General features: G+C 42.4%; 2 protein-coding genes across 7 annotated transcripts in view; one reads left to right on the top strand and one right to left on the bottom strand.

The window, feature by feature from the left end:
• Positions 1 to 16,970, top strand: part of macrod1 (mono-ADP ribosylhydrolase 1) — a 150,372-nt gene that overhangs the window by 22,283 nt on the left and 111,119 nt on the right. The window lies entirely within an intron of this gene.
• The window catches only part of flrt1b (fibronectin leucine rich transmembrane protein 1b), a 42,958-nt gene continuing 31,221 nt past the window's right edge, over positions 5,234 to 16,970 (bottom strand). For all 4 annotated transcript variants that reach the window (XM_085172436.1, XM_085172428.1, XM_085172422.1 and 1 more), the window contains exon 3: positions 5,234 to 14,410. In XM_085172436.1, the coding sequence (XP_085028562.1) occupies positions 12,194 to 14,395 (2,202 nt within the window). In that variant the 5' untranslated portion in view covers positions 14,396 to 14,410 and the 3' untranslated portion in view covers positions 5,234 to 12,193. The remainder of the gene's footprint in view (positions 14,411 to 16,970) is intronic.

The raw sequence follows: 16,970 nt of genomic DNA, 5'->3' as shown, positions 1-16,970 counted from the left end.
CACGTTATTGTGTTCAGATATGTTTATGTAGTGGTGAGGTCCGGGCTCTGGGGAGGCCATTGTGTGTTCGTTCTATCCAGGTATGCGTTTACAGCATTGGTTGGAGTGTGTTTGGGATTACTGTCATCCTGAAACGCTGTTGTCATTCAAACGTTTTGCAGGTGGTACTGCATGATGGATCAAAATCTGATGGTACTTTTCCTGCATTCATAATACATTCAGTTTTGACAAGATCGCCAACACCACTGGCTGAAGTACAGCCACAAACTGTGTTTCATTTCCTGACCTCCTCTGTACATATTAATGATTTAATCCAATCATTATTTGCAACTCGGCTAAAAAACATTTCCCGCTCTGCACAAGTTAAGCTCTTATATGTTAGTACTGTAATCCTAAACAAAACAACTAAGCACACAACTTTACCCCTGACATTAGTAAATACGTACTTAGAAATCTTTGGCTTGTTAAAAACCTCTACATGCTGCATTAATCTTTCTTTCTTTTTTTATGTGACCTGAGATTGCTATGTCCCTTCAAAATAAAAGCAGTTGTAAGAGTAGTATGCAAGGTTTACTAAAGCATGTTTGGTGTTTCTGAGAATGGACAAACTGCATGATGTATCTGATCATGGCTGCAGTGATACAGCACTTCTTCACTTCTATGGAATGTGAGACACATATATGAACTTGATAGACATCCAATTTGTAGTCCAAAGGATTTAATATGATGTTGGTCCACCCTTTGCAGTCGTAACATTTTCCACAAGGTTTCACAAGCAGATTTGTGAGGTCAGACACTGATGTTGGACAAGAAGACCTGGCTCACAGTCACTGCTCTAATTCATCCCAGAGGTGTTCTATCGGTTTGAGATCAGGTCTTTGTGCAGGCCAGTTAAGTTCTTCTGCACCAAACTGGCTCATCCATAGAGGTGGGAATCACCATACATCCCACGATACGATATTATCACAATACTTAACGCACGATACGATATTATTGCAATTTTTTAAAATATTTTGCGATATTCAGATTCTGTACATAAAGGTAAACTTTATCAATATTCATTTTATCTAATATCAAAGTCTCACACTCAGTCTTTCTCTCATTTCAGTCAGTTTTATTGTTGACAAACTAAACGGTTTGTATTACAGTCTAGTCCAACTTAACTGAATGCAACCATCTGGTACAATTATAGCTATTCTGAACTATGCAGTTTATGAAAACTATGCAGCCCCTTCAGCAACTGAAGAATTTGAAAGTAAATTAAAACAAAATATAATTTTGCATTAAATAAAAAAGTTTTAAACTTAATTAAAATAAAACATGTCTTAAATTAAAATAAGTAAACTGTCATGTTTATTGCTGCCAAAAAAAAGTTAAACACATTTGGACAGTGAAGGAATGTCAGGATTCTTGCTCAGAAAAAGGAGCTGATCAACATGCTCTGAAGTCAGAGCATGTTCCATTCCACAAAAACCTTTTTTGTAACAAAATATCGATTTCTGCTGTCCCTGTATCGATACATTATTAGCAAACAATATATCACGATACTACACAGTATCGATTTTTTCCCCCCACCCCTACCCCAACCTTGCATTGTGCACTGGTTTGCAGTCATTTTAGAACAGGAAGTACCATCCCCAAACTGTTCCCACAAAGTTGGGATCACAAAATTGTCCAACATGTCTTGGTATGCTGAAGCATTAAGAGTTCCTTTCCTTGGAACTAAGGGGCTGAGCCCAACTCCTGAAAAACATTCCCACACCATAATCTCCCCTCCACCAAACTTTTTCTTGGCACAGTGCAATCAGACAAGGACTGTTCTCCTGCCAACCACCAAACCCAGACTCGTCCATCGGATTGCCAGAGAGAAAGATGTGATTTGTCACTGCAGAGACCATTTCTTCACTGCTCTAATGGCGACATGCTTTACAACACTATATCCAGTGCTTTGCATTGTGCTTGGTAAGGCCTGGATACAGCTGCTCGGCCATGGGAATCATTTCCATGAAGCTTTGTATGCTTCTTAAACTAATCCGAAGGCTGCATGAAGTTTGAAGATCTCTCCGCAGAGAGCTGACGACCTCTGCACACTATGCTCCTCAGCATCCACTGACCATTCTCATTTTACTTGGCCTACCACTTTACTGATGAGTTACTGTTGTTCCCAACCACTTCCACTTTGTTATAATACCACCAACAGTTGACTGTAGAATATTTAGTTGCGAGGAATTTTCACGACTGGACTTGTTGCAAAGATGGCATCCTATCATGCTGATATGCATGAGCGACCCATTCTTTCAGAAATGTTTGTAGAAGCAGCCTGCATAAGTAAGTGCTGTATTTTATACACCTGTGAAACACCTGAATTCAATGATTTGGATGAGTGAATACTTTTGGCAATATAGTGTATCATAATCCAGCCTGTGTTATCTTTTTATTACCAGATAGCATTTTTTTTGTATAGAGCAGTGTTGACAGAAAGCAACATGCAACAATGCCCTTTATGCATCTGTTGCATATAAATGATTGCAACTTTTCAAGGCTACTTAATCTGCAGGTTTCTATCTAATGTTATTGTTAATCAGCAGTTGAAGTCTGAATTAAGGCTGTCTGTTACACTGTGCATTGCTGCTGTCATTCTGTGAAGCCTCAATGAACACAGCAGAGAGAGAGCAGGTGCTGTGCCAGGAGTGCAAGATGTCATTGTAAAGCAGTATGATACTGTACATGGAGTTTTTGCAGTGCCTTAAAAAAAGAACAGCTGAAGGGGCATTGAAAATGGCTAAATATAGTGACAAAGTGACCTCGGTGAGGTGAACGGAAGTTTGAGAGAGAAAGAGAGATGTTGCACAAGCTGAGATTAGTTACAGTTCCTCATTTAACAAAAGAAAAACCCAACAACATATCCAAATCTTAAAATTCAACAACAGACAAATATCTAAATAGTTGAATATTTGAGTAGAGCCCCAGTACGCTTTTAATTTTTCACCTATCCATGCTGTGCTGAGCAATTTCTCCTCAATTGCAATTTCATTATTTTGCTAAATAATTGTTGTTGTCTTAGCGCTGCATTAAATAATGCAGGTTTGAACTTGGCAGTTACCTTTTAAATGAATGAAAAGTTCAGCTGGACATTGTGTGCTACACCTCTGGAATGATCACAATTCACTGTGTGGCATTTTCAACTAAGTAATGAATAATTTACTGTGCTCCAGGAATTCATTTATTTTTTGGCTGAGTTGTGTCTGCCTCTGCTGAAGAAAGGCCGAGAGCCAGTACTCCAGAGAAATCACAAGTTGCCATAACTACAAGTGCTGAGGTCTCTGTGTAGTCCAGAGTGTAGCCCCAGAGAGGTGGGCAGTAAGCCGACCATGAATGACGGCTGAGAGCTGTGGAAGACCACATCCAGCAGGAGCCGGCTGCCTGAAGCGCCCTTTAGCCGGAGTCGTTCCTCTGCAGTGTTTGCTCGTGTGGGTTGAATGCCTGATGGGTTATCGTACGAGGAAAAGAAAGCTATCAATTATTCACTTAATGTCAGCCTGGGATAGATAATGAGGCAAATCGCTCGACGACTACTTAAGGTTGACTTTAATTCTCTAGTTCTCTTGAATTTAGATGCTCTTTTTCTCCTGAAAGCAAGGTTACAAAAGCAATCCTGTGTTTTAGGGTCTCATAATTAACTAAACTAAAAGATAACAGGCACAGTGATGGGAAATTGAATAGAAGACAATTGCTGTACAAGGACAATTTGGTTATCTTTTTGCACATGCTTTGAGCGTAGTTACAGCTGAACTTTGCTTGGAAGACTTCTTTTTTTTGCACTCCTTCTCACTAGAAGGGCTTTGCAGTAGCACCAAAGTGTCTCTCTCTGATAGACAGCCTAATTCGTACAGTTGCTGTTTTCATAATCCCCCAGAGGCTGTCTTGGTGTGCTCTCTGTCTTGTTTATTCCACTGATGTCCTCTCCACCCACTGCTACCAAAGAAGCCAGACCACTGCAGCCTAATGTCTGTCTGTTGTTGTTGTTGTTATAGCTCTTCATCCCTCTGAGGTATCTCATTGGTTTCTAGGAGTGTGTCGGTATAAAAGATACACACGAGTGTTTTTAATCTGGCCCCTGGGATCACTGGTCCCTTGTCAATTCGGGCTATACAAATGTGTGTCCAATAATGAGAACCTTTAAAATTGATTTAAAACTGCCGTGTTTGTCATGAGTTGGTGTTTGTAAATCTGCGCACGTCTGTTGAGAGCTGTTTTCATATCCTTCAAAGATTTGAGGAAGGCAAGGTCTCGAGAGAGTTTTTGCTTAATGAACAAAAAGTAAAATGGCTTTGTTAAAAAAAAATCACACTAAGTGGGGAAAGGTGTTGTTTGGAGTCGAGCTGTAAAATGAATAACAGAGAAAAGGAAAAACTAAAATCCAATCTTCAGGAAAAAAGAGCCTTTCACGTTACAGTCACCAACATGTTTTTACTTGAATCATAACTCAAGACCTGATTTGAATTTTTTTTCAATAAAAAAACATTTTTTATGTTTGTTTGTTGCTTGCTTGCTGTATACTAAAGCATTTTCATTCCAGTGTGTGAAATAGTTCTGCTCTGTCGGGTACACATGGTGTCCTTGGGCTTTAGGGCCTTGACAGTCACAGTAATACTGGACGCTGAAAGACTGGTTAAAGTCCACGGTCCACGTGTAACTGAATTACATGGACATGAAAAACAAGGATTTACAGAATAACAAATAATTAAATAACCACCGACACTGAGCTAGAGTATTGCTCAAAAGTCTTGAGCCATCTATTTCTTTATACTTGGCTTCAAAGGAGCCACAATTTCTTATATTTTTTAAAGCGAACTTCAGTAATAGTTCGTCTGATAACGACTGTGTTTAGACTGTTCCTTCCCATTCCATGCAAGGCCACCTGGGTCGGCTGGTAGACTGTTTACTTAGCCTGGCAGGGCGAAGGACACTGTCTCAGCTGAACTCTGGACACGCACACACATACGCTTACACTGATAAGCACACACTCATCCCTCCTCCCTTTCCAAACGCTTTCGATGCTTGTTTCCTGCGGGGGAACACGGCGGGTCTGTGTGCCGCACTGGAATGGTAGCGCTGTGCAGGGCGGCTGCTGTGTTCGCTTCGGATTACTCCTCACCCCCCTCCCAATCCTGTGGCTTGTCATGTCTTTCACAAAGTTGTGCTGTGGACATTTATGTGCTTTTTGTGCAGAGGAGTTTTTTTGTTTCCTGTTCTCATGCTGTCCTACCATGGAAGCACAGCATGAGTAGAGGTCTCTTTTTTTCCTCTTGTACTTTCCCATTGTAGTGTACATTTCAGTGTTTTTCTGTAACGCTACCGATCTCCGACTTGTATCCCCATGTAATGTTTGTGTTGTGTCTGTAAGGTCAGGAGGGGTCCCATTTCACTGCAGGGCAACCTGCATGTGGCGAATAAAGCTTTGATTGATTGATTTGTCTGGGTTTCTGAAGCTCCTTAAAAGTTTGTGTTTGGAAATTGGCATTTTTACCCATTTTCCATCCAGTCCTTATACCTGACCATTGTTTAAGCCATTTAACATTGACCTATGAATCATTCAAGCATAAATAAGGTGCCTAACTCAATGTATGAAGCACTGTTGTCTTCACATGTCAACTAGTAAAGAACCTATGTTAGGCACTTACAAGCAGCCGGCCACAAAAACAGATATTTTGTTCCCATGTGACAGGCATAAAATAGTATTTTTGCACCAACAAGGTGATTCCTAAAGAGCTGAAAAACTGGCACGTCAGTCTGCTGTGTGGTCTGCATTTCTGTATCTGCTTCACTCATTTAGAGTTGGTTCTGTCTTTTACACCAAAATGATAGATAACAGATTTTTTTTTTCATGTAAACTCAACTTAAAGTGAATGACGATATTCCTCTTTAACTGCTGGATGTTAATAATGTCAACATATAAACTTAAAAGATGATGAATTGTAAATCTCTAACCAGAAATCAAGGTAAAGCATCGAATATTAAACCGCATGTCTGGAACAACAACTCTTTTCAGGCCATGGAAATTGGAAAAGTAGAGGGCAAAGGAAGAAGTTGCAGGATTAAAAAAAATATAGCAGAAATAAATGTCCTAAGGAAGAAATCCAGCAGAGACCCGAGAGATGATAAGTGGACTGTTTCTCATAGTCCTTTAAATAACATGTCTCATTTACACAAGCACTTTTTTTCTTATAGATAAATCTAACTATTCTATCTAACATTCATTAGTAGATAACCTGCTCTACCCTGATGAACTGGTCTGCAAATCAGTGGAAACAGGTCTCGTTGAGTGAAGAATTCAAAATTGAAATTTTTGGTTCAGATACAACCATCTATAAAACACGGTGGAGGCTTCGTCATGCTTTTGGCTGCATTGCAGACAGTGGTGTTGGGGATCTGATTTTGATCGACCAACTTGAATTAATTTGACTGACAACAGTTTCATTTTTCAGCATGAGAATGATCTCAAACACGGTGCCATTTCAATAAAAGCTTGCGTGGATAGAAAAACACAAATTGGAGCACGATCGGTCATTGATTATTCCTCCCCGGAGCCTGGACCTCAACATTATTAAAGCTGTGTGTGATCATCTTGACAGAGAAAATGTTTGTTTCAAGAAACTGCTGTACCCGTTTTCCATTTCTATAAAGAACTGAGGGCTGACTCAAGACTTTTGCACAGTGCTGTATTTTTCTGAAACGTCACACTCAGCTTGATCTGGAAGTAGCTGCTGCTGCAGCCGGTGAAGCTGTGGCTGGATCTGCGTGCCATAACAACATTATTATGAGATCAAACATACTGAAATGTGCCAGTTCTGATATGTTCACACTCAAAGCTCAAAGCATTAGGCGCAAAAGTTGGCAGAACACCCTAACACACACAAGTTAGATTAGCATTTTTAGATGATGTGCTTTACTGGTTGTGGAGCTGTGATAACAAAATGCAGGGACTTTGACATGGTGTCATTTAGTTTGGGTCTAGCTTGGAGTGAAAGTTCAGTGAATTTTAAGGTTATTTGGCTGTTGATACGGTGCTTTTTTTTTTGTATGAAAGCAACTCTGGCAATGACCAATGCAAATCTGGTCAAATGGAGAGCATATAAAGCAAAAAAAAAAAAAAGCTGTTTGTTGTCCCTGAGATTGTGGCGCTAATTTGGCTTAACAATTAGCCCCTTCACAAATTAAATGCATGCTAAAAAATGACACCTACCTTGTGTGTTTAAGTGCAATACCAAGAGGTCATTTATAAGCATTTGTATGTGATGAGTTCGAGGTAACGGGGCAGTTTGACTGTTGCCGTAAAGACAATGCATAATGGCACCGATGCTAAAGGACACCTTGTGCATATCTGTGAAACGCCAGCAGCTTTGGCAACGCAGCATTATTTCAGGTCCTCTCATGTTTATATGTTGCATCTGTTCATGTTTTTCCTCTGCCGTGCCCTTGACTGCTGCGAAGTCAAGAAAGAAAATGTAAACTTACACATTCACCCGTGCAGGCCCTTTTCTTCTCTCAGGTCTGCCTCAGTATTTGTAGAAACATTTGCATTCAAACTATCTGTGCCAAAAAGATTATGTTGTGGATTTGATTCGGTTGACTGTGCATGCATACATGCATTTCCTCAAATGCATGAATTGAGAGGAATACAGTGACCTTTTCACTAAATAAGCTTATAAATGCACGCAAACACCGGAAGATAACGCGCGTTGCGGCTTTAAATCATCCGTGGCAGCGCTGCTGTGAAGAAAATACTGAGCACGGAGTTTAAAATGCAACCGACCATTTTACTGCACATCAGTGAGTTGAGCCTGTTTGTTAAAGGAATAGAGGTCGCATAGTCAGAAATTAATTCAAATGAGATGAATCGAAACTCAACACACTGCTGTTGTGCTTCTATGTACGAACGTTAACACGTGTTTTATATATCTAACACATCTTAATAATTTAAAGCACAGTTTATTCTCGCAAAGTAATTACTTTTGGACAGACGCACTAGTTGTTGTAACTTAATGGAAGCCTTCACTTTGATCCGATTTGTTACAGTGCAAGAATAAATTTAGCCCAAACAGATGCTTACCCCCAGTCTCGGAGTATACATCTTTTTCTTGGGTGTAATGTGAGTTAGGATAATTAAGCTGCAGGACCTGACGTTAGATAATGGACCGCGGCGGTGAAAGGCGTCCATAATGACTGATGAGAACTCGGGCCATTGTTGTTAAGAGCGTGGACGCCAAGATGCAGCCGCACACCGCCAGACGTATAATCACAGATCCTGTAGATAGTCATATGCAGTCGTCAGCGAGCGGCAAACCATTTCTGTCTACAGTATTTTTCTTTCAGACTCCTTCCTTCTCAAACGCCCATCACAAGCAGTTAGTCTAAGATGGACACTTATACACTCCCCCGTTCGTTATATTGATCCATGCTTACACAAGCATTAGCACTCACTTAGAATGAGAGGCATGTCTTCACCCAAACTCAGGAGCACCGAGCACAAACACATCCATACAAATGGACGCAGCCGAGTTTCTCGTGTCATTCTGTGAAATACGCACTTGAACTTGTCAGGATAAAAACATGCGTCCTTCCAAATGGAATCGGAGCGCATAGACGCTGATGTATTCATCCAGTGTGTGTGATTTAACGAGGCCTGCTCCGTCTCGTCATAAATCATGTTAATAATCTGAGCTTCCCATTGATTTTAAGTTTTTAAGCCCTCCCCCCCCGCCTACTCTGGTGCATTATTTGACATCTCCAGCCTTTCCTTCCGATTTGATGAACTCCACTCAGACGCACGCACACACGCACCCGCACACAGAACTCACGAATCCGCTCTTCCTTTTAGAAGTCTTTATTCATCTGCGTAGAAAAAAAGACGACAGACCAATAAATGGAATAGCGTTTTGCACCCTTTTTTTTTATGTTTATACATAAGAGTGTTTTCATTATCACATCTGAGGGTGACACTTTTAAAGGAAAAGGATCTCTACACAGAATGAAAGGAAGCTTCAGTGCTTTTAAAAAAAATAAAAAAATAATAAAACAAATGCAAAAAAAAAAGAAGAAAAACACCCTAAAAACCCCACACCGGAGCTCTTCCAATATTACTGGTACACTGTAACACAGGTTGAAAAAGAGAAAGAGAGCTACTCAAAGTAAGACTTGGGTTTCAACACTTACAGGCTCTATCTAAATCACCCCTCCCCACTCTCCCCCTTTATTTTTCTCTCTCTAGCTTCTCCTCTTCCTCTTCCTGTTAATCTCTGGCTGTATTTTATTAACGTCTTCTTTGATGTTCCTCTTCCCTTAAAGTACATTAGTGTGGTCAGTGAGAGGCGGTCAGAAAGCAGGGGGTCGCTCGTTTCCTTGTGGTTGTCTTTGAGTTGAATTGCACAGTGTAGCGGTCAGGCTGTGATCCCAGTCACCAGAACATAGTGTCTATGCTGTGCTAAGGCCTATAAAACCACACGACCTGAGTCAACTTATACGTTTCACCTCCCAGAATGCACTAGATCAGGTGTGATTATACTAGTTCTTTTAGTTTCTCCAATTCAGCTAATCTTTATTGTAATACAAGTAAATGAATTGCATTTGTATATGAGTGTAAGAGAAAAGGCCACAATTTCATTGTTGATCTAAATTAACTGATTAAAGAGGACCTATTATGCGCTTCCCTATTTCAAACGTGGGCCTTAAAAAAAAACTAACTTCAAATTGCTCTGTTATTTTTTTTGTTTCTACTCTTTGATCTGTTCATATCAAATACGAGGCGATCTCTATAATATGGTGATCACAGGCACACAGCTCTAGTTGTGAGCACAGCACTCCCACCAGTCTGCTGTTCAAACCCTCTGAGGGGCACAGGAAAGGGAGCTGAAGTGGCTCGTCTCAGACAGTGGGTGAACTGAGGGGCTGCACCGAGATAAATGACGGTAATTTTGGATTGTAATTCATGCAAAGCAGCTCTGGTGCTCAAAGAATAAAAATATGAGGCTGGAAATGAGCAGAATAGGTCCACTTGAATCATCTGGTCCATACAGCGTGAGGCAATTGTGGAAAAACGTCTGTCTTAGATTCCTGCACCCAGGGGTAATGTCTTTGAACTGCTTGGTTCATTTAACTAACAGTAAAAAGAGATAAAGATTTTCAATTTATTGAGTAATAAGACTGAGAAAAACTGCAAATACTTAAAATTGGGAAGCTGCAACAGGGAAACATTTGGCATTTGTTTACACAGAGGGATAAAATATTTAAATTTTTATTATTGGGAGTTTTACAGTTTGGTCAGTTGTTTTTAACTGATTCCTGATTCCTGTCTGGTATTTTTGCTGTAGTCAATCAATATATTGTAAGCCACTAATAGATGTCTTTATATACAAATCCTTCTACTCTCTTTTTAAATAAACACAGAGAAAAATAGTTTCCCCCCGCTGTAGTCGAATAGATTTGTTAAGAGTGGATTTTAACAAAGAGTAATCAGACCAGTGCCGTTCCAACTTCCACCAAAAAAGTGTCAGCTGCTAAAACTTATTTTTTAATTAAGAAGGTTTAGCCATCCTCTAGAAGATAATGGGTTACTATAATAAGATGTGTGATTAGGATTCTTTCACTTCATTTGCAAAGATAATTTAATAATGACACCAGACCACAATAAAAACTGGGTACATGCAGTGCTGAAATTCCAAGATGAAGTTTTTTTTTCTTCTTCTTCTTCTTTTATTTATTTATTTTATTTTTTTTACAATAATAGTCGTTCTTGTCAGGCTTGTCTGTTGTCCTGTGGTCTTGGCAATCAGTGTATTTTTTACTCAGATTGTCTCGCCGTGCTTCTTGTCCTTGTTGTTGTCCTACCGATGCTCTTAAAATCCTGAAATGTGCTGTTTATTAAAAAAAAGATACACGAGGTGATAGGTAACTATCGAGAATGTTAAATTCATCTTTGAATTTCAATGATCACAGGCACCTGAAAACAGTCCTTGAAGGAAGCATGCACTCTGTTATCACTCGGCATGTGCTGAGTGCAGTGGGTACACTGTGGGCAAAAACTTCATTCTTTTTTTTTTGGACTATGATGTCACATTATTCCAGTTGTCAACCCTCTTCTTTAACCACCCACTCCCTTCTTGATCCCCCACCTTTTTTCCTCTTTGTGTGCTTTTTTACCTCCTGCTGCTGCATTTGTCACACGCCCTTTTTTCCCACTTAGCTCCCCTTTTCTGTCCTCGCTCTCTGCCTGAAGCCAACACACCTCTCTCTGCGTCTACATCCCCCTCAACACAGCTCCGCACCCTCTTTTTTTCTCATCTCCTTTGATGTTTTCTCCATCCATCCATACGTACATCCATCCATCCATCAACCCCCACCCAAACACATGCTCTCTCTCTCTCACTCTCATTAGTCTCCTCGTGCTGTGGTTTGTGTCTCTCGTCTCTGTCAGAACTGTTATCACTGCTGTCAGCTCCCTTGGCGAGAACAAAGTCGTCCTCTGCTCACAGCACCACAAAAGACACAAGAGAAATAAAAGGAAAGAGCCTCAGCTGAAGAAGGAAAAAAAAAAAGAGGCGGAAAGGAGGGAAAAAATTAAAAAGGAGGGGAGTGAACCAGAGGAAAGGAAGGGGCTTGGAACACATCTTTTCATGTCAACCATGATGCATTGTCATCTGTGGGTTATAACAACCATTGATTTCTTCCTCTGTCATCCCTTTTATCTATACAGCACAAAGCTTACAGTTGGTTGGAAGATTTGAGACCTATCTCTATACACATCAAGTGCCTTTTCCCCATATTATAAATATATCTCCTTCTAAATCAGCTAAGCCTAGTATATCAACCTCAAATAATTTACTGTATTATCATTAGCTGAGAAGAACAGTAGGTTTGAAAGACACTGAGATATCCAAAAGAGAAACTGTAACCATTTATAAGAAGCGCTGAAAGAAGGGCCTACTATAAATTGTATTTATACAGTAGAAGAGTATAGTAGGACTTACACTTCTGTCACTCTAGCAATTGTCCAATTAACATAGCAGAAATTCTCTACTTAACAAACCAATCAGAATTGAACCAGCAGAGGCACAGAGGGTACTTTGGAAACCAAGGACAAAATAACCACTAGCCAACAGGGCTTTCGTGGCTCAGGGAGTGCGTCCCTGTATCATCACGTGTAGGCATAATCTATGTCAGGGATGCCACCCTCTCTGTAGCCACGGTTGGTGCCATATGTAACACGATGGTGGCTGGTTTGGCTGAGGATGGTGCCATTTAAGCTGCCAGCTCCGTGACTGCTCCGGTAGGTCCCGTTAGCTTGGGAGGAAGAGGAGGAGGAGGAGGGGAAAATGGTGTGGATGTAGGTGACATCCTCCAGCTTAGGCTGAACAGGCTGATGGGCCATAGCTGTCATCTGAAACCCTGCAGGAGGGGCCCTGATCTCTAAGATGGAAGTGTCTTTCTTGGTGCCTGACTCTACATAGTCATCATAATGTTTTCCTCCCCGGCCCCTGCTGTATGAGCCCGAGTCCCCGGATATGTAACCTGATCTCTGTCCATACCAGCAGAAGATGCCAAAGATTAACAGAAGGCTCACTAATGCTGTGGCACCCCCAATAATCCCAGCCAGCGGCAGGGCTGTTAATTCTGAGTCTCGTCCCTTTTTATCTGAGCCCTCTTCTCCTGAGTGTGCCAGAGCATCTCCAGTCTCTATCTGTGCACAGGCCGGGGCTGAGTCTTTACTGTCCGTGTCCGTGCTGACAGCTCGAGACGAACCCATGCCGGGGCTCCCAAAGGAAGTTTCCTGTCGTAACGGCAGCAGGCAGATGAGGTAATGGGAGCGTGGGGTGAGCTGGGTTAGAAGATACTGCCTCCTTTCTCCAGGTACCAAAGTCTCTGTTATTGAACCGAGAGCTGCACTGCTGCCCAGCCTCAGCCACGACAGGCGGAAGGAGGGTGCCGGCTCTGGACAAAGCCAGCTCACCAGCACGCTGTCTGAAGAGAGAGGTTTTACAGTCAGCTCCAGTGCCTCTCCAGATACGTGCCCTCCTTCACCTGGGGGCAGAGGCATAACTAGGCCTGGCCGCTTAGCTCGCAGGGTGAAAAGAGAACCCTGTGTGGGGATGAGCAGAGAGGTAGTGGTGGTGCTGCCATGGGGGACTGAAGCCACTGCTTGACCCCCTCCAACACCATCTTCACCTCCTCCATCTTTGTCTGCTGGGTTCATCCCTATTCCAGTATTAGGAACAGGAGGGGGACCTTCACACTGCTCCATCAGAGAAGTTAGGTCTCTAAGGGCCTGACCCCTTACAGGCTCAGGCCCCTGACAGGTTAGACCCCTAACTGTAACCGCCGCCCCCCGACCGTGCAGCCAGGCATGGAGCCAGCGAAGGTTGCAGCCGCAGTACCAGGGGTTTCCTCGCAGCAGTAGCAGCTCCAGGCTTTCTGTGTCCTTAAAAAGTCCCCGGGGCAGAGTGGTGAGATTATTCCCCGACAGGTCCAGCCTCTGCAGCCGCCGCATCCCATCTAGCGCCCCCCTCGAGATGTGGGTCATTCCGTTGTCTTGCAAATGGAGTCGCACAAGGTGAGATGAAGGCAGGTTGGCAGGTGGAGACTGCAGAGCGTTCCTGACCAGTGAAAGCTCAGTCAGGTTGGAAAGACGGGAAAAGGTGTCATCTGCTATGCGCGTGTTGGCCAGCAGGTTCCCGTCCAGGACCAAGCGTCTCAGGGAGGAGAGCCCACGGAAGGCATGAGTAGGGATGGTGCTGATTCTGTTGTCATCCAGTCGCAACTCTTCCAAGGATGTTGGCAGGCCTGCGGGGATGCTTGACAGGTGGTTCCGAGACAGAAACAGCAGTCGAAGCCGTGGGGTCCCAGAAAAGGCTCGGTCCTGGATGCTAACTGTGGATATCGAGTTATCATCCAGGTGCAAACGTTCTAGTAATGGTAACTTGGCAAGAGCCGACCGCGGTAACGTTCGTATATTATTATCCTGCAAATGGAGCTCCCGTAATGAAGGCGGGAGGTGTATAGGAAATTCATCCAACTGGTTGGCATACAGGTAAATCACTCGTATGGAAGTGCTGCGTTCCAGCGACGGCGGCAGCCCGGCGTTACTCAGGCGGTTGCTCTGTAAGTACAGGATGGCAGCCGTTAACGGCAGCGGAGGAATAATGCTGAGGCCACGGTCATTGCAGTAGACAAAACCCTCGTCGCAGCGGCACACCGAGGGGCAAACTATGCCCTCGTCTCCCTCTCCCGTCTCCATGGCAATTGCCGCTGCCGCCAGTTCCAGCACCTCAGCCAATAAGGTGAGGCACAGGAGGAGCAGGAAGAGCCAATCGCGGAGTTCTGCAACGCTCTCAGCTGCCATGGTGGCGCACAGCTCCTGATAGGAGAGAAAATGGGAAACTGGATCAAAACAAAGTACAGACACTGAAACCCAATGATTCTAAAATGAATGGAGAAAAATTCTTTTCATTATATTCAAATAGGGAAGCAAAAAAGAAGGACGAGACAGAGCGAGATAGAGTTCGGCTGCGCGGTCTATCTCCAAAATTACTCGACCAAAGTGCTGTGTTTTCTACCTGCTGATAAAAGCAAAGTCTCTTTAAATCTCTAAAGTGCAAAAGATTTGGTGATTGAATCATCAGATGCACTTATAAGAAGCTGCCCACTATTATATGGGTCAGGGCGACCAAGCAGAAGACAAACGCACATTTAGAGACAGAGTGTGATGAGGGGTGGATTGACTGGACGAGGAAGATTACGCGAATCGGAGAAAGCAAAGGGACGACAGAAATGGAGAAAATTGGACAGTGACATTTGAAGGAAGGGAAAATAAGTGAAGAGGAGTTTTTTTTCGTCCACAGAGATTAACTGAAATGAAGTGAGTGACATGAAACTAAAATGGAGGCGAGATCGGGGAGGAGGAAATCAGATTAATTGCCCACAGTCCAGTTGATGGCTCAGCGAGTAGCAGAACTACTAAACTTGTTGTTATTGCCCTATATCTACCCCTAATATAAATATATATATATATATATATATATATATATATATATATATATATATATATATATATATATAAATAAATATTTATATATATATATATATATATATATATATAAAAAGATAAAACTGAAGAGAATATAGAAGAAAAGCAGAGAAATTTAGGTTTCTTGTTGTATACTCAGAAACACAATTTATCTATCCGAGGTCGTGACCAAAACACACACTGAGAAATTTGCTCACACAAATAAACAAACGTACTGAGCACAAAGCATTCACATACAGAAGTTTCAGTACAAGCTGACATGTATAATGCATGGCTTCACTCAGTTGTTATTGTTCGTGAAATTTCTATAAATTATTCAGGAAAGTGGTCCTGAAATCCCCAGAAATGTTTTAGTGAGATGTTTTACAGAGAAGCATTTTTCTGCAACATTAATAGGTTCCTTGGTCGATGTTTTATGATTTGTCTCCTTGCAAATCCTTGACACCAACATCAATAACGTGAATTTACAATTCAGATGAAATGATCTCCGTACGTGCACATTCACGGCGCACTATATTTAGAATATGAAAAATATACAGTGGGGAAAGTTGTGTAAATTGCATTGTGGCGTCCTCGTGTTTGAATCCTTTCTTTTAAGTAGCCCGAGGCTGGAAAATGTGCCCTGATGTGAAATGCCTGACATGATTTGACAGCACATTTGATAAACAAATCCTCTAAAGGCAAGTTTTTTTCCCCCCCTTTCTCCGCCCCTTCTGCGCATGCATGTTTGTGCGTGTGTGTTTGTATGTGAACTCTGTGCTACATGTAAAATTGCCCCTTGGCTGCAGTCAAAATCCATGCAAAGCAAACGAGAGATGGCAACAATAGTTGAGAGGCGAGGAGGGGAGGGGTGGAGGCGAGGAGACAGATGGACAGTAGGACAGTCGGGAGGGGGAAATGAGTTCCTGGCAGTGAAGACTGAAGTCACTATCAGCTGGAAAAAGAATAATGGCTCCAAATATTGGTTTGGTGTCATTTTTTTCTATTCTGCGAGATGGATGTAAAAATAGCCGCATTTGTGTACCTGTGCATGCTTGTGTGTGCGCCTCTGATGCATGTGTGTGTTTGTGTATGAGAGAAAGATCTGTATCAACAACAACTAACTCCTGTCTCAGCTCGACACCGGCAGCATTTGATATGTCAGGGTGAAAAAGAGTGTGTGCCACCTAATTCGACGTGGACCCAGACTTGATTTTTCTCTTTTCTTAATAGTATTTTTAGCTCGAATCTGACTATTTCTTTCCCCGGCATGTGAGAGACAGAAAAAGTAAGAAAGAGGTACACATACACACAAGAGGGACTGTTAAGGTACGAGCTGAGACCATATTGGGATGCACTATGAATATCAACTAGCATATGTTTCAGTGCCACACTATCCCTGCTTCCCTTTCATAAACATCCTCTTGGCACAGGCCGGCATGTGTGTTTCTTGCCCACATGCCAAGGTTTCCCATCGACACGTTCTTTTAATGATCCTGATTTTTCTCTCGTCTCTCTCCCCTCCCTCGTCCATCCTCTCGCTCTTTCTCTCTCGCTGCATCTTTATCATGCCGTGTACCTCTCCAATCCGCCCACCTCCCCTTGATAATCTTTCATTATATCTACTTTCAGGTTTGTTTACAGAAGTGTCCGTGCAGTCATCCTCCTCCCCTCCTCCCCTGTTTCTATCTCTCTAATCCTCTTTTATCGTTTCCTCTCCAGTCGTCCGTTGATTCCTGCACACTGAGATCGGATCAATCGGCTCTCCGCTTCCTCTCCTGTCCTCTCCTCCACTGCAACTTAGTTTCTGTTTTTCATTTAGATGCACCTCTCCCCCCAAATCTCTTCCTCCTCCACCGCTCCCGTCTCTTTCTTACTCCCTCGGCATTCTCGCCTCCGCATTCCCTTTCCG

This window comes from Neolamprologus multifasciatus, chromosome 2 (assembly GCF_963576455.1).
Source record: "Neolamprologus multifasciatus chromosome 2, fNeoMul1.2, whole genome shotgun sequence".
Classification (NCBI taxonomy): Eukaryota; Metazoa; Chordata; class Actinopteri; order Cichliformes; family Cichlidae; genus Neolamprologus; species Neolamprologus multifasciatus.
The sequence above is the reverse complement of the archived record's forward strand: the minus strand, read 5'-3'. Positions and strand labels throughout refer to the sequence as shown.